Genomic DNA, 21,503 nt, shown 5'->3' with positions numbered 1-21,503 from the left:
GCATTTCAATAAGAGATCTACAGTGAATGACTATGCATTCTGGGAAGCTTCACAACATCTAGGCAGGGCCAATATTCGTGAAAGAAGCTAAGAGATTTTGCATCCAATCACACCTTGTATCGGGTATCTTATTGGAATCTGCAAGTTACACTGAACACATCATTAGCATCCCTTGTGCAGAAAACCAATTTTGTTTGGGATTACAGGCGTGAGCCACCTTGCCCAGCCTTTTTTTTTTTTTTTTTTTTTTTGACACAGAGTTTTGCTTTTGTTGCCCAAGCTAGAATGTAATGGTATAATCTCAGCTCACAGCAATCTCCGCCTCCCAGGTTCAAGTGATTCTCCTGCCTCAGCCTCCTGAGTAGCTGGGATTACAGGCATGTGCCAACACACCCAGCTAATTTTGTATTTTTAGTAGAGACAGGGTTTCTCCATCTTGGTCAGGCTGGTCTCAAACTCCCGACCTCAGGTGATCCACCTGCCTCAGCCTCCCAAAGTGCTGGGCGTGAGTTACCTCACCCGGTGCCTTTTTTTTTTTTTTTTTTTGACAGAGTCTCACTCTATCATCCAGGCTGGAGTAGCAGTGGCACGATCTTGGCTCACTGCAACTTCTGCCTCCCAGGTTCAAGCAATTCTCCTGCCTCAGCCTCCAGAGTAGCTGGGGCTACAGGCACCTGCCACCATGCCCAGCTAATTTTTGTATTTTTAGTAGCAATGGGGTTTTGCCATGTTGGCCAGGCTGGTCTCAAACTCCTGGCCTCAAGTGATATGCCTGCCTCACACTCCAAAGTGCTAGGATTACAGGTGTGAGCCACTGCATCTGGCCTTGAAATTTTTCAAATATCAAATCTAGGCCAGGAAAAGATGGCAAGAAATGCTCACCAAGAGATTAAAAAAAAAAAAAGTCATGGACAAAAAGGTTTGGGATCCTTGTGGTACCTATGTACCTACTGTGTTCAATTATTATGTACCCATAAAAACTACACATTAAAAAGGAAAAGGGCCTAGACACGGTGGGTCATGCCTGTACTCCCAGCAGTTTGGGAGGCTGAGGTGGGTGGATTGTTTGAGCTGAGAAGTTCAAGATCCTCCTGGGCAACATGGTGAAATTCCGTCTCTACAAAAAATATAAAAATTAGCCAGGCGTGGTGGTGCACACCTGCAGTGCCAGCTACTTGAGGGGCTGAGGTGGGAGGATAGCTTGAATCTGGGAGGTTGAGGCTGCAGTAAGCCGAGATCATGGCACTGCACTCCAGCCTGGGTGACAAAGTGAGACCCTGTCTCTAAAAAAAAAAAGAAGCTGGTGCCTAAACCGGCTCACATTTAGCCCTAGTAAATGTCTAATTTAGAGATCCAAATTAGCATCTGGTTTAAAATCCTTCAACACCAACCCACTACCTTAGGGCAGCTCACTTCTCAAGGGGCAACCATGAGTGGTCCAGAGCTAACAGGCTAAAGTCAGAGGCTGAGAGAAAAGAATTTCCTTTCCCAGGACCTAGCCCATTAATAGAGAGTCACCAGACCTGTCTGGTGAGAGAAATCAGGTCACCTCCAGAGCTGAGTAGAGTTACTTGCCCTGCCTAGAGTCTCTGGTTTGGAGCCTTGAAACCTGACACACCTCTAGGAAAGGAAGGGAGAAAACAGGGGATCCAGAAGGCATCAGAGTGGTCCTGCCAGCTTCACCTGTAGAAGCAGTTCTGACAAAGCCCTTTCATTCTGAGTCCCAAGCTTGGACCCTGGGGAGCCTGATGAGGCTGGACTTAGCTCGCTCCATCTTGCTAGGTGGAGGAGTGACACCTGATGTAAGGCCAGCATTCTCCGGGGCTCAGCAGGTGTGCAGGTCAGCTTTGGCAGTACACATTCCTGTAACAGGAGGCTCACTCCTATAATCCCAGCACTTTGGGAGGCTGAGGTGGGTGGATCACCTGAGGTCAGGAGTTCAAAACCAGCCTGGCCAATATGGTGAAACCTTGTCTCTACTAAAAATACAAAAACATTAGCTGGGTGTAGTGGCAGACACCTGTAATCCCAGCTACTCTAGAGGCTGAGGCAGGAGAATTGCTTGAACCCAGGAGGAGGAGGTTGCAGTGAGCTGAAATCGCATCACTGCACTCCAGCCCCTCAGGACTGGGCCCACCTTATGATTCTACTTTGCGCACAAAATGCTGGCCAAATCCTAGACTTATTGATGCTGGAAGAATTCTTTAATAGCTGACATTTGAGGCTGGGTGCGGTGGCTCAAGCCTGTAACCCTAGCATTCTGGGAGGCGAGGCAGGGGGATCACTTGAGCCCAGGAGTTTGAGACCAGCATGCCCAACATGGTGAAACCTCGTCTCTGCTAAAAATAAAATTAAAAATTAGCTAGGTGTGGTGGCAGCCTCCTAGCTTAAGGTTGCTGTGAGCTGAGATTGTGCCACTGTCATTCCTGGGCAACAGAGCCAGACCCTGTCTAAAAAAAAAAAAAAAAAGCCAGGCCAGGTAGTTCACTCCTGTAATCCAGTACTTTGGGAGGTCTAGGCCGGCAGATCATCTGAGGTCAGGAGTTCAAGACCAGCCTGACCAATATGGTGAAACCCTGTCTCTATTAAAAATACAACAATATTAGCTGGGTATGGTGGCCGGCACCTGTAATCCCAGCTACTTGGGAAGCTAAGGCAGGAAAATCACTTGAACTCCAGCCTGGGCAACAGAGGGAGACTGCGTCTCAAAAAAAAAAAAAAAAAAAAAAAGCTAACATTTGTTCATTTATTGAGCCTGTCCTATGGGTTACTTTACAGCAACTAAACAGTCCCCCTGTTTATAAATGAGGGCACAAAGGTAAGCAAAGTTAACTAAACAGCCCCCCTGTTTATAAATGAGGGCACAAAGGTAAGCAAAGTTAACTAAACAGCCCCCCTGTTCATAAATGAGGGCACAAAGGTAAGCAAAGTTAAGAGTCTTGGCCAAGGCAGGCTGGGAGTCAAACCCGGTAGGTTTGAATCCAGAACCCCAAATGTTCACTCTTGTATTAGCCAAGTCCAATCCCCTTATGATACAAGAGGGAAACTGAGGCCCAGGGAGGTATAACGGCTTTTCCAACGTCGCACAGCCAGCCAAAAATCTCGGCGACCTGTCCAGGGCTCTCTGGACTCCGGAGTGTGAGGAGGGTAACTTGGCGTCCTTTTTCCAGCAGACCCCGCCGCCGGCCCCGCCCAGGCTCAGCCGGGTGAGCTGACTCAACACGCGGGCACTGCGTTTTCCGATCCTGCCCCATCCCGCTGCTCTAGAGGGAGTCCAGCTCTCGGGCCGGACGGGTGGTAACTTGCCTAAGTGAAACCGGGAAAGCGCCGCCCGTAGGCGCTCAGCGGGCTGCTGGGGCGCTGCTCAGACAGTTCAGCTAGTCCAGGCGTCAGCGAGGGCTGGCGGGCCGCGGAAAGACTCGCCGCGCGCGTTCCGCCGCTCTCTTCTCCATTGGCCAGTCGGGCCCCCGGGGCGGTACCCTGAGGCAGCTCGCTCCTGTGATTGGGCGGCATCGGTACCGGGCCCCGCCTCCAGTCCCGGCTGTGAAGGCGTAACTGAGCAAGGCGGCCGCAGGTTCTGGCGTGTTGCTGGTTGCAGAGAGCGGAGGCGGCTGGCTCGGCAGGCAGCGCTCCCCGCAGCCCTGCTCACCCAACTCGTCCTTCCTCCCCGCCAGTCGGTTTCCTTTTGTCTGTATCTCCGAATTCTGTGGGACGTGACTCTCTCCTGAGATCTGGGCTTTTATGGCGGCGCTATACCTCTGCCTCACTCAGACGGTATTCCCCTCCGCTGATATCGGAGCCCTTGATGAGTCTGTGACCTGCTTGCAAATCGGGTGTTCAGTGCCGCTGGCTACTGCGGCGCTGTCCTTAGATCTCACGCCGGAGACTTCACTGTTTCCTGCCCCTCCCCACCTGAGCTTATCAGCCTCCCGCCTCGCGGCTCCCACTCACCTCCCTCAGCCCGGCAGAGGAGCCTCGGCGCCTCCTGTGGGTTCACCCGCCCCTTCCGGGCCCGTCCAGCCTGGGGCCTCCCTGAAGAACAGAGCCGGACCCCGGCCTCACCTGGACTCAAAGGCTTGCGTGAGGGTCACTGAGCACCCAGGGAGGTCAGGGTCCTAACTCAGGTCCAAGGTCAGGGCCTCTATATCACATTCCAGTCCCACTCCCAGCCCATCGCCAAGAACTGGAAGAGACAGGAGGAGTGTTACAGGGGAACTTTATTGAGAGGAAACATGATCACACCCAGCCGACATGCTTTCCCTTAATTTCGATCTTGCACTGGCGCGCGCACGCACACACACACACACACACACGCACACACACACACAATTTCTAGCCCCTGCCACTGTGCAGTTCTCAGGCACAAGGCGGGACACTCCTCAATTCCTAAGATCAGAGGCAGCAGGGGCAGGAGGGAGGCAAGATCGGGGAGAAGTAGCCTGGTCGTGGGGTCGTCAGGAAGCGGGTGCAGAGAGCAGGGGTAGGGCATGACCAGTGATTAGGTGCGCTCAACAGCTGCGAGAAGAGTGGGATCCTCAGCCCCAGGTGGCCTCGGCTCTGCCAGTCCCTCTCCATGGAGCCTTTTGGAGCAAGAACAGCGCCTGGGGGAGAAGGGTGGGGCCTCTCACCCCATACTAGTCCTCTTGGCAGGGGTGGGGTACTGGAGGGGGCAGCGCAGGGCCGGCTGGTGGCGGGCAACACTCAGCTCTGGGGCTCCTGGGGCGCCTCGCCCCCCTCTTCCCCGGCGTTGTCGGCCGTCCACAGCGTCAGGTTGTCTCGCAGCAGCTGCATGATGAGGGTGCTGTCTTTGTAGGAGTCCTCGCTGAGGGTGTGCAGATCAGCCATGGCCTCGTCGAAGGTGGTCTTGGCCAGCGAGATGGCCTCTTCGGGGCTGTTGGCGATCTCGTAGTGGAAGACAGAAAAGTTCAGAGCCAGGCCCAGGCGGATGGGGTTGGTGGGCGGCATCTCCTTCTTGCTGATGTCCATGGCGTCCTGGTAGGCTGACCGGGCCGAGTCAATGATGCGCTTCTTGTCGTCACCAGTGGCCACCTCGGCCAGGTAGCGGTAGTAGTCGCCCTTCATCTTCAGGTAGAAGACCCGGCTCTCGGCGTCCCCAGACTCCTGGATGAGGTGTCTGTCCAGCAGGCCCAGCACAGTGTCGCACACGCCCCGGAGCTCAGTCTCCACCTTCTCCCGGTACTCACGCACCTCGGGGCCCTTCTCCTCCGAGCCCTCCTCATTGCTTTTCTGCTCAATGCTGGACAGGACCCTCCAGGCAGCCCTTTGGCCGCCCACCACGTTCTTATAGGCCACAGAGAGCAGGTTTCGCTCTTCGCAGGAGAGCTCCTCGCCCTTCTCCACCGCGCCCTTCATGAAGGCTGCCATGTCCTCATAGCGTTCGGCCTGCTCTGCCAGCTTGGCCTTCTGGATCAGACTGGCTCTCTCCATGGCTCTGAGGACAGACAGGAGGGCGGCGGGTAACTGCTGCCTGGGACCAATGCCGGACTCTGTGCCTCTCCTGCTCTCGGCCTGCCTTTTGGCTGGGTGGCCAGGCCCTGAGAAGGGTGGGGAGGAGCAGGGGGCAGGACTAGGGCCCAAGACCTGCCTCCCTCTCTTCTCCTCCCCACACCCTTTCCGGCTCTGCATGAAAGGTAAAAGGGCTGGGATGTGGGAGTGAGTCATCAGGACAGTCAGCAGGAGAAATCTGGGCGTGGGCCCCACCTGCACAGGTGCCTTTCTGGGCTCCACGCTGCCCCCTCTTGTTCAGGGCTGGCATTACATGGCTGCCCACATCAGGAAGCTGCCTGGCTTCTCAAATCAGATCCTCCTTCACAGTGCCCTTCCAGGGGCTAAGGAGGGCTTTAGCCCTGGCTGCTTCAGCCTCGACAGAGCTCATAAAGGTTCAGGAGGATGGGGTTCCTAATCCGGCCAGGTAACTTTCCCCCCTTGGTTCAGGGGAGAATAATTCATGTGTAGGTAGGGCTATACAGTTTCTCAAACACTTTCATATTCATGATCAACTTTAATCCCCACCATGTCTCTGTGACATACACAGGACCATAGAGATGGGTACACTAAGTTTCAGAGAGGGGTGAGATTTGCTTTTCTGCACCCTACTTCCTTTAGCTTTTCTCCCATGAGGCCTCTGACCGATCAGCTCCAGGCTGTGTTTGGAAATGAGATTCAGGCTGCTTCCTCAGTCTACCTGAAGACGGTTCCATCCCCCAGGCTTCACTCCCCTCTGAGCTCCCAGAATGCACAGGTGGCAGCTTTTGGAGTGCCACTTAATAAAGTGTTTAACAAGCAGCCTCTGACGCTCCAGCCCAGCCTTTGTAATTAGTCACCCAGTAGGTTTGTTGGACACATTTCCCATCACTACACAATTTTCCCTTTCAAGTTGGTGGCCTGTTGCCACTTGTTTGAGGACTTACCCTCTGGCCCTCCATGCCAGGTCACCTGCCCTTCTCCAAGCCATATGCCATCAGGTAACAGCGGGGCTCACAGAGGGTGGGGTCCAGCTCCCCAGCTGTCCCACTTTCCCGCCTGACTCAGACTGCCCTCTTGTCTGAGTCCGGGAAGCAGTCCAGTTTGATCCCCCAGGGGGGACGCTAGCAACCTGGGGAGAGAGAGGACTGAGGAAGGAAGGTGGCAGTGACACATTTCATTCTGTTTTATGGGGCAGCAATCCCAGCTACGTGATGCCTCCCCCAGCCTGTCTCAGGAGTTTCCCTGTTCCTTTTTTTTTTTTTTTTGAGACGGAGTCTTGCTCTGTCTCCCAGGCTGGAGTGCAGTGGCAAAATCTTGGCTCCCTGCAACCTCCACCCCTCCCACTTCAAGCAATTCTTCTGCCCCAGCCTCCCGAGGAACTGGGATTACAGGCACACACCACCATGCACAGCTAATTTTTTGTGTTTTTAGTAAAGACAGGGTTCTACCAGGTTGGCCAGACTGGTCACGAACTTCTGACCTCAGGCAATCTGCCTGCCTCAGCCTCCTAAAGTGCTGGGATTACAGGCATGAGCCGCTGCACCTGGGATTCTTCTTTTTCTTTTTTTTTTTTTAATAGAAACAGGATCTTATTACATTGCCCAGGGAGGTCTCGAACTCCTGGGCTGAAGCGATCCTCCTGCCTCAGCCTCCCAAAGTGCTGAGATTATGGGTATGAGCCACTGTGCCCAGCCTGTCCCTTCCTTTTGGCCATAGCCCCACCTCTGACCCCTGGCAGAGTCCTCAGAGATGGAGACCTCTGTTGCCAACCTTCTTTCCCTGCTTGCTAGAGCCCTGGCCTCAAGTTTCATCATGAGTTTCACTGAAGGGTGTTGGCATTGAGCCTACAGGGATGGATTCCTGCTTATCTGCCCCACCCCTAGCCAAAGCTTAGATAGGGCCCAGGGGTAAGGCTCCGTTCGCTGGGATTCTGCCAGCCTAATAGTAGTTGAGCCAGGATAATTTCACAGGCCTGTGTCTCCCCCAGGTACCCTGAGTGCCTGAACACTCATGTTCCCTCCTAGAGGGAGGCTTAGGCCAGAACTCTGAGGACCAAAGATGAGATCTTTCTCTTTGCCACAAGGAGGAGTAGGGACATGTCTGGGCTAATGCCACAGGGTTTCTAAAGAAGTAAAGGGGATTTTAGGTTTGACATCCCAAAGACTTTGCTGAAATCGGAGAACTGACACAGAAAACAATGGCAACTAACTAAAATAGCAATTTATAGAGGGTATCTTTAGGTAGTGAGACAGTGATTTTGCTTCCCTTTGATTTTCTTTCTTTTCTGTTTTCTTTTTTTCTTTCTTTCTTTTTTTTTTGAGATAAGGTCTCACTTTGTCACCCAGGCTACAGTACAGTGGTATGATCATAGCTCACTGCAGTCTCAACCTCCTTGGGCTCAGGTGATCCTCCCGCCTCAGGCTCCTAAGTAGCTGGGACTACAGGTGCTCACCACCACGACCAGCTAATTTCTGTATTTTTTGTAGAGACAGGGTCTCACCATGTTGCCCAGGCCAGTCTCAAACTCCTGGGTTCACGCAATCCTCCATCCTTGGCTTCCCAAGGTGCTGGGATTACAGGTGTGAGTCACTACACCTGGCCCTTTTGATTTTCTTATTCTCTCCAATTTGTAAATAGTGAATATGTATTATTTTTCTATGAGATATAGAATAGCCTAGTATCTATGGAATCAGACTGCCTAAATGTAATTCTTAGCTGTTTGTGGCCTTGGCCAAATGATTTAAGCTCTGTGAGCCTCAGTTCCTGAATGTATAAAATGGGACTTGTGAGAATGACACAAGTTAATGGAAAGCACAGTAGAATGGATGGCAACTATTTTTTTTTTTTTTTAAGACGGGGTTTCACCATGTTGGTCAGACTGGTCTTGAACTCCCGACCTCAGGTGATCCGCCCACCTTGGCCTCCAAAGTGCCTGGATTACAGGCGTGAGCCACCATGTCCAGCCTTTTTTTTTTGGCTGCTTTTTTTTTTTTTTTTTTTTTTTTTTTTTTTTTTTTTGATACAGAGTTTCACTCTTGTCACCCAGACTGGAGTACAGTGGCACGATCTTGGGTCACTGCAACCTCCACCTCCCAAGTTGAAGCAATTTTCCTGCCTCAGCCTTCGAGTAGCTGGGATTACAGGCGTGCACCACACCCAGCTAATTTTGTAATTTTTTTTTTTTAAGCAGAGACAGGGTTTCACCATGTTGCCCAGACTGGTCTCGAACTCCTGAGTTCAAGTGATCCACCTGTCTCAGCCTCCCAAAGTGCTGGAATTACAGATATGAGCCACCGTGCCTGGCCAGATGGCAATGATTATTATCATGTGAAAATATCTCGTCAACTTTATTATGATAAACATGTACTCACAAAGCACTAACACAGAGTTAGGTTCTGTGAAATGAGGAAGTACCCTAAGCCAGTACTTAGCCAAAGGCCAGACCTTCCCAGCTGGGTGTCTGCAGAGGAGAGGAGGCAGTTTGCTTATAGCCTTCTTTCTCCAGATGGATGGTCATTGTGCTCAGCACTGCCTCCTTCCTCTCCATCTAGAACAGGAGTGTCCAATGTTTTGGCTTCCCTGGGCCACATCGGAAGAATTGTCTTGGGCCACACATAAAATACACTAACACTGTATATAGCTGATGAGCTAAAAAAAAATGTATATATTGCAAAAAAAATCTCATGTTTTTAAAAAGTTTACTAATTTGTGTTGGGCTCCATTCAAAGCCGCATGCAGCCTGTGGGCTGCGGGTTGGACAAGCTTGATCTGGGACATTCCTGTGACCTCAGCAGGACCTGGAACCTCAGGGACCTTTCTTTGTGCTAGTCATCCAGCCAGGGCTTCCCCAAGTCCTAGGGAAAAGCTGGAAATCCCAGGACACTGGGAACGTGGAAGGCAGGGCCTGGCAGGTCCAGGAACTTTGGAGCTTCTGAATCCAGGGAGGGAGCATTTGCTTCCTGCCACTTAAGCCAGGGACCTGGTGGTGGTTCACACCCCCAGCATAGCCATGAGCAAGGGCACGGAAGCCCTGTCATTCCTACTCCTCCCCTGCTGGAGCTCAGGGGTGCATCTGGGAGCCAGGCTGCCTGACACCTCCTGCCCGCTCTGGCCTGTTGATCCTGACTCAGTTCCTGTCTCAAGAACCTCCCTTTGCCTCCGGGCCTCCATTTCCCAAGTTCAGGAGCTCAGACGGGCAGGAGGCAGCAGGCCCTGGCAGGGCACAGAGCTCCACAGTCAGCTGTCTGAGTCAGCAGGACAGGAGCTGGGGTTGCAGCCCAAAGGGGCTTTCCTCATCCCGCCTGCTACTTCCTCACCCTCCTGAAGAGTGAGCAACCAGCCTACCAGAATGGGTCAGCAGAGCATCTCAGGGGCTCTGGCCTCACAGTCAACCAATCCTTCTTAGCTGGCAATAGGCTTTGAGTAGTTGTGATGAAGGCAGCAAGCACTTGCTATCTACCACCACTGGGGACAGAGGACAGGGCCCTGATAGCAGTGGGAGGGACTCCAGGTAGACTCTAGAAAGAACTTCCTAAGAAACATTTCCATCTTGGAATGATCAAATTAAACAGGTGGCCAGAGGAAGCTCTAGCACCTTTTTCCACTGGATAGTTGTGAACAAAAGTCCAGTTACCTAGCCAAGAGCTCACTCTACTAGTTACCTTTGGGAAGGGATATTAAATGACTTCTATTTTTTAAATTGCTCCGTGTGGAGCAGGGTGACCCCACAGGCAGTGTCCCCAGAGTAGCCTACATTACTTTTGAGTGATTCAGTGGTTCTGAGTCTTTTTCTCCTCAAGGCACTGCTGTTCAGAGTATCCCACATCTCCTAAACCCGTCCAGTCTAGGAGACAGTGTGGAATTTATGGAGAGAGAATGGAATGAGGTCAGGTGTGGAACTGCATCCCAGCTCTGTTATAAGGCCTTGGGCAGGTCCCTTCCTGCCTCTGGGCTTCAATTTCCCCATCAGTAAAACAAGGAGGCTGGCCCAGATCAACTCTAAGCCCTCTACTGGCTATGACATTCTCTAATTTTAGGGTTTATCCAAGATCTCATCCTCCCACCGCTGTATTCATTTCTTGGGTAGTGCAGATGGGTCAGAGCTCAGGGCAGAGATCAGGTTCCGACCCAGGATTTGCTGCTTTGCCAGCTAGGTGACCTCGGGCAGCTCCTGTTTCTTCCCTGAGTCTCAGTTCCCTCATCTGTAAAAAGGCTGACATCATCTTCAAAGGTTCAGATGAGAAAATGGGCTTGGGGCTCAGCAAGCCCTTGCTGAATGGGAGTGCTAACTACTTTTTAGCCCATAGTACAGTGTATGCACATGTGTGTGTCTTGATGTGAGGCAGCAGCTGGGGAGAGTGAAGGTTCATGAGATTGGTACCCTGGGCTGGTTCGGTTCATGGCTATGGCAGTCCCAAATGAGTTAAACCCTCTGTCTCAGCCTGGGCTAGGACCTTTCAGAATTCAGAAGTCAGCTAGGGCTGGGTGGTCTCTGGAATTGAGACCAGAAATTCTGGAGGCACAGAGTGAAAAGGATGTCAGCCACTTTTCCCGTGTCCTTTCTGGCTTCATTGCGCTTTTAAATCTCTAGAGCACACTGGCCAGCTCGAACAAAGCTGGGAGTGAGGGGAAGCCAGATGTTCCGCACGCCTGCTGCAGGTCCCATCCCCAGGCCCCAAAGTAAAGGTGGCACCAGACAGCCAAAGGTGTGGCAAGAAGAGGGGAATCTTTATTTTGGTTAAAAAAAAGGTACAGGAGAGCAGACAAGCAGCCCGAAGCCCTGGGCTCAGCTGATTTTCCTTGGCCCAGCTGTTTTCTTTCTTTAGTTCCCCTGAAGAGCATGGGGCTGTGCACAGCTAGCTCAGCCCTCAGTGCCTAGAGCAAAGGATGCAAGCACTCTCTCTGCATCCTACCTACTACGGTGGAGGGTTGTGGGGGAGGTGGACAGGCCGTGGGAACAGTGTCAAGCCAGTTGTGCTTAGAACAGTCACCAAACTTGTTCAGCAGCGTCATCCACCATCAACACCCCAGCTGGTTCCAGAGGAAACCTGCTGGGCTTGACTATGGCTAGTCTGATCTAGGGGGGTGGAGGGGCAGGCTGTAAGGCAAGATTCCTAGAGTCTTGACACCTCACAAATCCAGGGAAGGTAAAGTCAGTGGATGAGAGAGGGAGCGTCTCAGCATAGAGTCACATTATTGTGCTGATGGCTGCGTTATGGCTTTCTACACTCTGGCCGGCATGAAGTGAGGGTGGGGCAAAGAGGCCAGCCCCTGTCCCCTATGGGGGGCCCTAGAGAGCACACAGGCTGGGCAGGCTGGGGGGCAGACCCTGTAGGCACAGATGGTGGCAGACCGGCCACAGGTTAGGCAGGTGGAGGTGCCGGGTGCCTGGCTCCCCCCAGGCCACTCCTGGAGAGGCAGAGAGCAGCGGTCCTCAGGAGGTCCTTAAGCCCCCGCACACACTGGAGATCGCCGGCAGGACAGCAAAGAAGGAGAAGAGAGAGGGTTAGAGGGATTAGGAGGAGGGAGGTGGCCTGCAGGGGCCCTGGTGGTGGGGACAGGTGCTGCCACAGCACCTGCCTCTCCCCCAGAGAAGGGCCAAGGCTTGGGCAGCAGGCAACGAAGCAGGAGAGAAAACGGGCAGGTGAGAGAAAGCACAGCGGGACAGAAAGCCAGGACAGAGTGTTAGTGACCCGCGGCCCCTGCATACCAGGACCCACCAGCCCAGACCAAGCACCTCCAGGCAGGTTCGCCATCCTCTCCCCAGCCTCACCCTCCATCTCCTCTTCCAGCTGGAGGTCTGCTCTGCACAAAGCTACTTTCTCAGTCCACAGCGGGGCTGGGCTCTTAGCCTTACCCCACATCCCAATCCTTCTGCTCAGTGGGGATCCCTGGGACCCTACCAGCGCCAGCACACACACCACACCACACACCAGACAGATGGATGGGCTCCATGGGGTGGGCGAGGCATGCAATGAAGATGAGATGGTGTGTGAGGGGAGCGGGCAGTGCTGGCCGACAGGGGAGAAACAGTCTTACCAGCTAACCCTCTGCAAAGAGGCCTGTTAGCTCCCTCAGGCTGTGCAGGAGATGGCAAAATCCTGACAGGTGTCCTCCTGAGGGAGATACCAGAGAGGTGGGCCAGTGTTATGAGTTGTCTGGCTGGGCCCTGCTGCCCAGGTGGGAGGTGGTGCCAGGGAAGCTCTGGCTCTCACCCTGGAATCTACCGTCTCCAGTGTTTTCTTAGCTGAGCACTCACTGGGGATCAGAGTGGAAAGGCAGTAGGGAAGAATTTGGGAGTCTCCAAGCCCCTGAGGCAGGGGAAAGTAGAGGTGGGGAAGAGGGAACAGGATGGCCTCTTTTCATGTGACCATGGGGACTCAGCCACAGCCCTCACTGCTCCATCTCCAGTGGACAGAGCTCTAGCCAGGTGAGGGAAAATGCAGCCACATCACTGTGCTGCCTGCCTTCTCACTGTCTCCCCAGGAAAGAACCAAATTTGTCTGAAAGAACAGATGGCTGTCAGCTGGGGCCTCAGCAAAGGAAAAGCAAACAAAAACCAAACCAAAGCAAATCAACTCTTACAAACTAAAGTTTTATTACAAGCAAGAACAGAGAATACTGGCTTAAATAAAAAGTAGGTAGGAGCCCCCTGCTCTAGCCAGCTTCTTCCTCACCTCCCAGGGCCACTGCAGTGATGGCCCAGGGCCCTGAGGCTGGGGCGAAGCTGCTTCTCCCAGAGGGGACCCTCTGTGGCTGCCATTCCCAGCTGTCTGTGACCACTAGCCTCTGGAGTGAGAAGGGCAAGATCTGGGGACTTTCTATGTCATTTTCCAAGAGCTTCAGCCCACTTGAAGGGCCAAGGAGGGGGATGGTGGGACAATATCTATTTTGATAAGAAATTACAGCTCCCAGCAGAGGAGAAACATCCTCTGAGTTTCTGGCCCAGACTTAGGTCAACCTTCACTCGCCTCCTGGCTCATCCTGTACCTTCCTTCCTTTTCTCTGATTGGAGGTCCCTGCTTGGCAGAAACACCTTGTCTTCCAGCCCCTGGCACTGAGTCCCATACTCAGAGCTCAGAGGAGGGGATGTGGCTTGTAGAATGGCAGCCGCTCCCGAGAGCCATCACCCCACCCACCACACCCAGGCTCAGCCAGTCTGGGCAGGTCCCAGCTGGAAGCCTCACCGGGGGGCTGGAGGGCAGGGCTGGGGGAATGGCAGAGTCCCCAGACAATGGCCGTCTGAAGTCCATAGAGGAAGGAAAGATAGGAGGCTGGGCTGAGCCCCAGTGGGAGCCCAGGGTTCTTTCATGTGTCCCCATCCTCCTGGCTCAAGGTGCTTCTGACATTCAAAGGGGATGGGGCAGGGGGCAGCCCAGGGGATGTGGGAGCCAGCCACATTCATACAGGGCACACATGAACACACACACACATGCACACACACTCTCACTCATTCCAGCCAGAAGGTCTCTTGGAATAAACTTATTAAAACCAACTAGCCTTCTGATAACCCTTCACGTGGCACTACACAGACAGTAATGTGGCTGACTTTTTCTTCTTCCATTTAAAAAACACTATGTAGAAAAGAGGTCTATAAAATTGTGCAAAATACCCAGCATTAATAAACCCGTTTCAAGTATTGCCAGCATGAGCATAACCCAGCCATCCCCCGACCTGGCGTGGGCGAGAGGTGGGGGGGCAGGCTGGGATCCCTTAAAGAGCTCTTCGAGGGCAGGGGAAGGATCAGGCTCCCACTTCCATGGTGCTGACCAGGAACTGCAAAGGAGCTGAGGCTGAGGGTGCCTGGCTGGCCCATTCACCTTCATCTGATACAGACTGCCCCCACCCACTACCAACCCTGCCTTCTCTACTGGAACCCCAGCTTTATCCTATTGGCCAACTCCACAAAAAAAAGGGGGAAAAAACCCCCAGAATTCACCAAAAACTCCCACAGAAGAAAGAACAAGTATCATCACCAAGAGAATGGAGGAGCCCACAGACCAAGCAATGCAGGGAGGCTTCCTCTCCACAGCCCACTGTCCAGAGCTGACCACTCATCAGTCCCACTTCACCCTGAGGACCCTGGCTAAGTAAGGCCCAAGCAATTCTCCCACCTGGGAAGCCTCACGCTCAGTTCACAGCCTCACTCACACAGGGCTCGCCTGGCACAGGCAAGGACTTGGTGTGGTTCCCTGGGTGGCCTCCAGAGGCTCTGGCCTCTTCTGGCACTGATCAGCTTGGAGGACCTAGGGCCCAAGGCCGTGGGAACCTGGGTTTGGGGAGCAGAGGGCACAGCCACGGAACAGTTCAGGGAAAGCCACGCGGGGTGGGAAATAAATACGAAAAGACGTGAGTCTTTGGCAGTTCTGCTTCCCTTGGATGGAACAGGGAGGGTCCCGGCAGCTGAGTGCGGAGGGGCAGACAGGCCAGCAGGTGGCAAGTACTGAGCTGCGGTCAGGGGTGGCCTCCTACCATGCTGGCGTCAGGCTTGGCTCTGCAGGCTGGCTCATCGCTTCTGCTTGGTGAGGGCAACACAGTGTCGGACTGCACAAATCCCCTCCGGTCAATCAGGCTTCCAAAACACAAGGGGGACACGTGAGGGCCCTGCCCGACACCAAGGCTCCAGGCCAGGGGCGGGACGGTAGAGTATATCACTCAGCCAAGCAAAGGCCCACGCTGAGAAAGGCTGAGGAAAAGAGAGCTGCTCCCCATCTGGAGGCCCAAGACCCTTACCTCTGGCAGGCCTCTCTCTGCCCTCTGGCCACCTAGCTTTTGGCCACAAATTATTCACTACTAATTCCAACTGGCCCACCTGTCTGTTTGGCTGCCAAGAAGCCAGGCTGCAGGTGAGGGGGAAAGCAAGGATGAATAGGTATTTGGTGGCTATGCGATTCCTATGTTCCTTTCCCCTCTAGGCAGGCTGGGTGACAGGGACACTGGGTGGGGTGGGGGGACATGACAGTGTGGGGATGACTTGTCCTGGCAGTACCCACAGCAATTCAATCCCCATTCTGGAGCTCTGGTGCCCCCTGGTGTCGGATGAACAGGGAGCGTCCGGCAGGGCTGAGTCCCCAGGGTTCCTACTGCCAGGAGAGGATGGAGTTACCACCCAGTCCAGGCAATGGGCAACCGGAAGGGCAGTGTGACTCAAGCGTGGCCGAAGCAGCATGGTGGTTAAACTCCAGGGAGCAGGATTACATGTCCTATCCAATGCTCTTCTCTTTTACATTTTGTACTTAATTTTTTTCTACAATGAGCATGTGATTAATAACAATTCTCCATGGAATTCCTTCATGTGACAAATGCCCTCATGCATTCAGCAGGGGGTGGTGGACAGAGGGCATCTGGGGTGTGGGGGGAGGTCGTCTGATATCCAGGAACACTTTGAGAGGTGTGGACTCAAGGGCCACCCCCCATTGGCCAGGCCTGGCCCTGTGACCCCTCTTCTGTGCCCTGCTCTCTTACCTGGGAGGTAGGGGGCCACAGAGCACAGCGCAGCAGTTGGTGATAATACTTTTATGGCTGTAGGGGTTGACAGAGGCCTCACCGCCCCTCTTGCTGGACCACGAGCCTTTGATCTGCAAGCAGGAAGGAGGCCTGGGTCAAGTACCTCCTTTTGTTTCACTTTTCTAGGAGGGAGGTCTAGAGGCTGGGGACAGCTGGCCAATTTTGAAACCAATTCTGGTTAGAGAAGGGGATATGTCTTTCATGTGGACCATTCAATGAGGATGTGAGGGAACCCCTGACAGAGATTAGGAGGCCCCAAAGAGGAGATGGCAGAGCAGAGCCCGCGAGAAGCATCCAGAGGAAACGTTTTGGATGATTCCTCCCTTCTCTGGGCAGCCGCTTCTGAAGGAGGATAGTGCAGGGGCGCAAGGCGAGGGCTGACCTGCCCCGTAAGCCCCAGCCCTGCTACTCACTGGCTGCATAACCTGGACAGATCACCACTTCTCTAAGCCTGAGTCCTCATGTGGAAAGTAGGGAAAATAATACTAATTCTCAGATGCCATTGCTGGGACATTAGATTAATTCCTGCCAGATTCTCTAGCTCTGTGAAGCCAGCTATTAAAGGCACTGGGGAGTTTAGCAATGAAGAATTCCTGCTTGGCTTTAACCCAGAGTATTCTACAGCTATGTGGCCATACACTCCTTTCTCTTTAACCTCTGGTAATGTGCTGCAGAACTGGCACCCAAGAAGCTACTGCGGGAGATGCTGGCTGATGTCATTTCTGCTGTCACCATCACCTAGCACACAGTGCCCTGCCATGTGTGTTAAGTTTTGTTTCCCGGAATGAGAGGATGAGGTCAGGGAATGTATTTTCTGTTGGATGATGGACTGCTGGTAAGTACCAGATAGTGGGCCCGGACACAGGTGCTCTCATTTGTTTTTTAGTGTTTGGAGGATGAGGAGGGGAGGTCGGGTCTGGCCAGGGCTGGGCACGTCAAACAATGCTTGTTGGTGGCAGTCTGCAGGGTGGCAGGTAGGGAGGGCCAAGGGAGCCCCACTGGCCTGTACCCTGTCTCTCCCAGGCGTGCATATTGAGAGGGGCAGCCAAGATAGGCCAGTGACACCCGCAGAACAGCCTCAGCTTTGCTGCTGACAGGGGCAGTGTGGAAAAGGGAGAGCATACCTGTGACTGGGCACCAACCTTGGCTCTGACCCTTCCCAGCTGTGTAACCTCCCAGACATGGGACATGTCTCTCAGTCATCAAATGGGAAAAAAGCATCCCTGTTCTTTCTGCCTCAGGCTTGACAAAAGGACCCAAAGAGATGACAGGAACAGAAAGAATTTTTTTAAGTGGTCAGGTGCCAGCCAAACATGCATGTTGTGGTGTGAGTACTGCCTCCTATGGGCTGTGGAGAAAAGCAACCTGGGGCCTCGGGAGCCTGCACACAGAGAGTGAAGCATGCAGAGGTCTCAGAAGCCTGCATCAGACCCCGCAGGGCCCAGCTGAGAGGACTGGGAGGTGTGTGGCTGCTTAACAGACATTTTCCCCAGCAGTCCGTGAGTCAGGACTGCACTCAGCTGCCTGGGCTCCCTCAGCCCTGCCTCCTGCTGAGGGCGCTGCCCGAGAATGAGGGGTGGCTCCAGGTTTACTCACATCTTCATTAGTAGTCAGGTTGGAGGCGACGAGGTACGTGTGAAACCCTGAGAGGCCCAGAATGGACCAGATGGAGAAGAAGCAGATCACCAACTCCAGCACGGTGGGTGCAGTTAAGGACCCACATGGGAGGAGGGCGGGGAGCCTCCCAGCCACACCTGGCCTGCCTCACCCATCCTTCCATGGAGCTGTTTACCCAGAGAGCTGAGAAGTTCTGGAACCTTCCTGTGGCCAAGTCCCCACTTTCTAGCAGGATCACCTCCTGGGGCCCATGGAAGGGTCAGCACCCCACTCAAGAGCCACGCAAGGTCAGGGCGATGGACCGCAGAGAAAACTGAGGGTTCTAATCACAAAGAGCCTCAGGCATGACACGGTCCAGGGAGCTTGGCATGTTAAGGGATACATTCTCTTCTAAGCCCCTGAAAATGGGGATCCCCCTCCAGCCCTACAATGCCCCATTTAGGATCAGCTCTTGCCTGGGTATCAACAGAAGGCTGGTACATTGGATTCTAGAGGACAAATGTGGGCTGTATCCTGGTCCCCTCTGATTAGACGATGAGGCATGGGACCCACCCATTGAAAGGACCTCAGTTTCCACTGGAGTATCCTCTAGCTGACAAAGGATATCTTGCTGGTGTCTCCTTCAGAGTGGAAAGGAAGTTGCTTCCCTGAGAGCCTGGGAGGAAGAAATAGGAGAGGACCAGCTCAGAGGAACAGTGACCGCTGAAGCTTGCTGACCCTTGAGCTTGGTGGCTGGCCCTTCCCACTCCCCGCTGCCCTCACCCGCAACTCACGCAACGTCAGGTGGGTGACCACACAGGCAAAGATGAAGGCCGTCAGGAATGAGAGGGAGAGAATAAACGCGTAGAAGAAGCGATAGTTCCGTCTCCCCACACAGTTGCCTACCCAGGGGCAGTGATGGTCAAATCGTTCTGGACAAGGGCAAGGGGCAACGGGTTAGTGTGGGCTGGTCTGCAGCCAGCACAGGCATTCGGCGGCCTCACCCACGGCTGGCTGGGCTCTCCTACCCTTTCACTCTCGCAGCACCAGCTGGCTCCCAGGCCTCGGACACACCTGCTTCTGGTTCCCACTGCCTGACACACTCTCTCCTGTCTCTTTACCTGCTTAACTCCTCCTTCATGTCTCAGCTGCAAAGCCACCTCCTTAAGAAAGTCTCTTCCAATCCCAGACTAGGTAGGGGGCCCCTGTTATCTGCCCCATTGCTTCTCTTTTGTAACACTCTGTCCATGTGTGTTTCTATGCTTATTTATAATTACCAGATTGGCCAATCAGCCCTACTTGACTGTAAGCTCCATAGGCAAGGGGGCTGTGCTGGCCTCACACCATGCTGACTCCCCAGGATCCAGAGCAGTGCCGGCACAAAGACTCACAAAAGTACTTGTCACCTGGCCTACCGTCCCAGCCACACGCTAACAGCCAATGACCCCGTCCCCTGCTCTAGGACTAGTGGCCCAGAAAGGGACTGGGCTGCAATGTAGTTCACAGCCAGCCAGCACATCAGGCCAGGTCAAAGGGCTGAGCTCACCTGCACATTGTCCCTTGGGGTAGAGGCACACCCTGACTGGTAGAGAAAGTCCTTGTGGCAATATGGGTCACAAGCTCATTGCAGGCCTCATGCCAAGGCTAACACCCTTTGCAAGGGATGGGCAGGGTAGCTCCTCAGGGATGAATGATGCCTACTGAATCACCTCCTTCGCTGCATGCCGTCATGGGGTGTTCCCTGCTGTTCTCTTGCTCAGGGAGTACTGAGCTGGCATGATGAGCTCACTGCCTTGGGAACTGTGCACAGTCACTGTAGCTCAGCTCACCTGGGCCCTCTCATGCAGTGTTTCCCTTACAACACCCTCCCAGGGGACCATCCATGGTGCCCATCTGAACTGCAGAGCCTCTGGAGAACAGGGAGAGGGGACAAAACAACCACTGCAGGCAGCTGTGGGGTCAGGAGCCATTTCCAGTGGTGGCATCCTCTGCACCTCACCAGCTCTGTTCCCAGGTGCTTCTCTCTCCCAACCCTGGGAATCAGATCAAAGTCTCTCAGTACAGCTGGGCCTGGGCCACTGGACAGTAAATCATTCTTTCTGGCCCAAACACATCTGTAATGTTATTGTTCCTGTCTGTTTCCTGGGAGCTTGGACCTCTTGAAGACCAGGCTGAAGCTTGGGAGAAGGGTTCAAGGCCTCTCTGTCTACCCAACACTTCAGAGCTGGGGGAAGGAATTCACTAACCCTGAGCTGAAGTCAAAACACCCTCGTTACACTGAGGGCCCCTCCCCTGGACCCTCCTCAGTCAGGGCAAATCTGGGGGAACCAGACCTCCTGCCCAGCCTTGGGTATTTCAGACAATGCCTACCCCATCCCCATGCGAGACCACCCCCATACCCAGGACTCAGTCTTTCTCAGGAATCCCGGCACCCCTCCCCACTGCATCCTACTCACCCACACAGTTGTCGCAAACACTGCAGTGTGAAGTCCGCGGTGGCCGGAACATCTTGCAGGTGAAGCAGTACTTCAGCTTTACCATCTGCCCGTTGATCATCACCTCCCGGGTCCGAGGGGGTGGCCGGTATGTAGAACTGCCTGTGTTGTCTGAGGGCAGGAGGAGAGAAAGATGGGGAACGCCAAAGACAGGCCAGGGCCCAGATCCCCAGCAGGGGAAAGCTACGGCTGCCTGGCCAGTCCAGGAGAAGCCTCAGGGTAACAGGTTCCCAGGAACAAACACTGGAATAAAATGTCTGGCCTAAGGCAGGGACAAATATTAGGAGCAGCCACCATGTGCTGAGACTGCCTCTGTACCAGGCACTGTGCTAAAACTACACACTTGTTCATACACCTGCCAGCCTTACCCACTCTAAGAAGGACTATCAGAGAAGGAGACCCCCAGAAGGTTTATGAGTTTTTTTTGTTTGTTTTTGTTTTTTTAAGACAGACGTCTCACTCTGTTGCCCAGGCTGGAGTACAATGGCACGATCTCAGCTCATTGAAACCTCCACCTCCCAGGTTCAAGCAATTCTCTTGCCTTAGCCTCCCGAGTAGCTGGGATTACAGGTGTGTGCCACCACACCCAGCTAATTTTTGTATTTTTAGTAGAGACAGGGTTTCACCATGTTGGCTAGGCTGGTCTTGAACTCCCGACCTCAGGTGATCCACCTGCCTCAGCCTCCCAAAGTGCTGGGATTACAGGAGTGAGGCACCGCACCTGGCCAGTGAGTTTTTTTTTTTTTTTTTTTTTTTTCTTTTTTTTGAGACAGAGTTTCGCTCTTGTTACCCAGGCTGGAGTGCAATGGCGCGATCTCGGCTCACCACAACCTCCGCCTCCTGGGTTCAGGCAATTCTCCTGCCTCAGCCTCCTGAGTCGCTGGGATTACAGGCACGCGCCACCATGCCCAGCTGATTTTTTGTAGTTTTAGTAGAGACGGGGTTTCACCGTGTTGACCAGGATGGTCTCGATCTCTTGACCTCGTGATCCACCCGCCTCGGCCTCCCAAAGTGCTGGGATTACAGGCGTGAGCCACCACGCCCGGCGGCCAGTGAGTTTTATCTGTATCTCATCAATCCCGGACCTAGGTCCTAGTTTACAGGAGGTTCAGGAGATGGAGGAACAAAGTAAGTAACACAATGAGGAAAAAGTCAGATCTGCCGGGCGCGATGGCTCAAGCCTGTAATCCCAGCACTTTGGGAGGCCAAGGCGGGTGGATCACGAGGTCAAGAGATCGAGACCATCCTGGTCAACATGGTGAAACCCCGTCTCTACTAAAAATACAAAAAATTAGCTGGGCATGGTGGCACGTGCCTGTAATCCCAGCTACTCAGGAGGCTGAGGCAGGAGAATTGCCTGAACCCAGGAGGCGGAGGTTGCGGTGAGCCGAGATCGCGCCATTGCACTCCAGCCTGGGT

At 53.7% G+C, this 21,503-nt stretch overlaps 2 protein-coding genes across 5 annotated transcripts in view; both read right to left on the bottom strand.

The window, feature by feature from the left end:
• Positions 1-4,199: 4,199 nt before the first annotated feature.
• SFN (stratifin) lies at positions 4,200-5,652 on the bottom strand. The gene has a single exon (XM_032300987.1). The coding sequence runs from the start codon at positions 5,644-5,646 to the stop codon at positions 4,702-4,704; it is 945 nt and encodes a 314-aa protein (XP_032156878.1). The 5' UTR covers positions 5,647-5,652; the 3' UTR covers positions 4,200-4,701.
• Positions 5,653-11,192: 5,540 nt separating this feature from the next.
• ZDHHC18 (zinc finger DHHC-type palmitoyltransferase 18) overlaps positions 11,193-21,503 on the bottom strand; it is a 29,661-nt gene continuing 19,350 nt past the window's right edge. Inside the window, exons 3-10 of one of the 4 annotated variants that reach the window (XM_032300974.1) lie at positions 20,046-20,195; positions 18,384-18,521; positions 18,217-18,265; positions 17,590-17,692; positions 15,952-16,064; positions 14,959-15,058; positions 12,526-12,602; positions 11,860-11,948 (exon numbers count right to left, since the gene is read on the bottom strand). In XM_032300974.1, the coding sequence (XP_032156865.1) occupies positions 12,561-12,602; positions 14,959-15,058; positions 15,952-16,064; positions 17,590-17,692; positions 18,217-18,265; positions 18,384-18,521; positions 20,046-20,195 (695 nt within the window). In that variant the 3' untranslated portion in view covers positions 11,860-11,948; positions 12,526-12,560. Of the gene's footprint in view, positions 15,059-15,951; positions 16,065-17,589; positions 17,693-18,216; positions 18,266-18,383; positions 18,522-20,045; positions 20,196-21,503 lie in introns of all 4 variants that reach the window. The other 3 variants (XM_032300973.1, XM_032300975.1, XM_032300976.1) reach the window with 3 other exon arrangements.

This window comes from Sapajus apella, unplaced genomic scaffold (assembly GCF_009761245.1).
Source record: "Sapajus apella isolate SASKATOON/1434 unplaced genomic scaffold, GSC_monkey_1.0 scaffold43, whole genome shotgun sequence".
In the NCBI taxonomy this organism is placed as follows: domain Eukaryota; kingdom Metazoa; phylum Chordata; class Mammalia; order Primates; family Cebidae; genus Sapajus; species Sapajus apella.
This window is presented reverse-complemented; position numbering and strand designations above follow the sequence as displayed.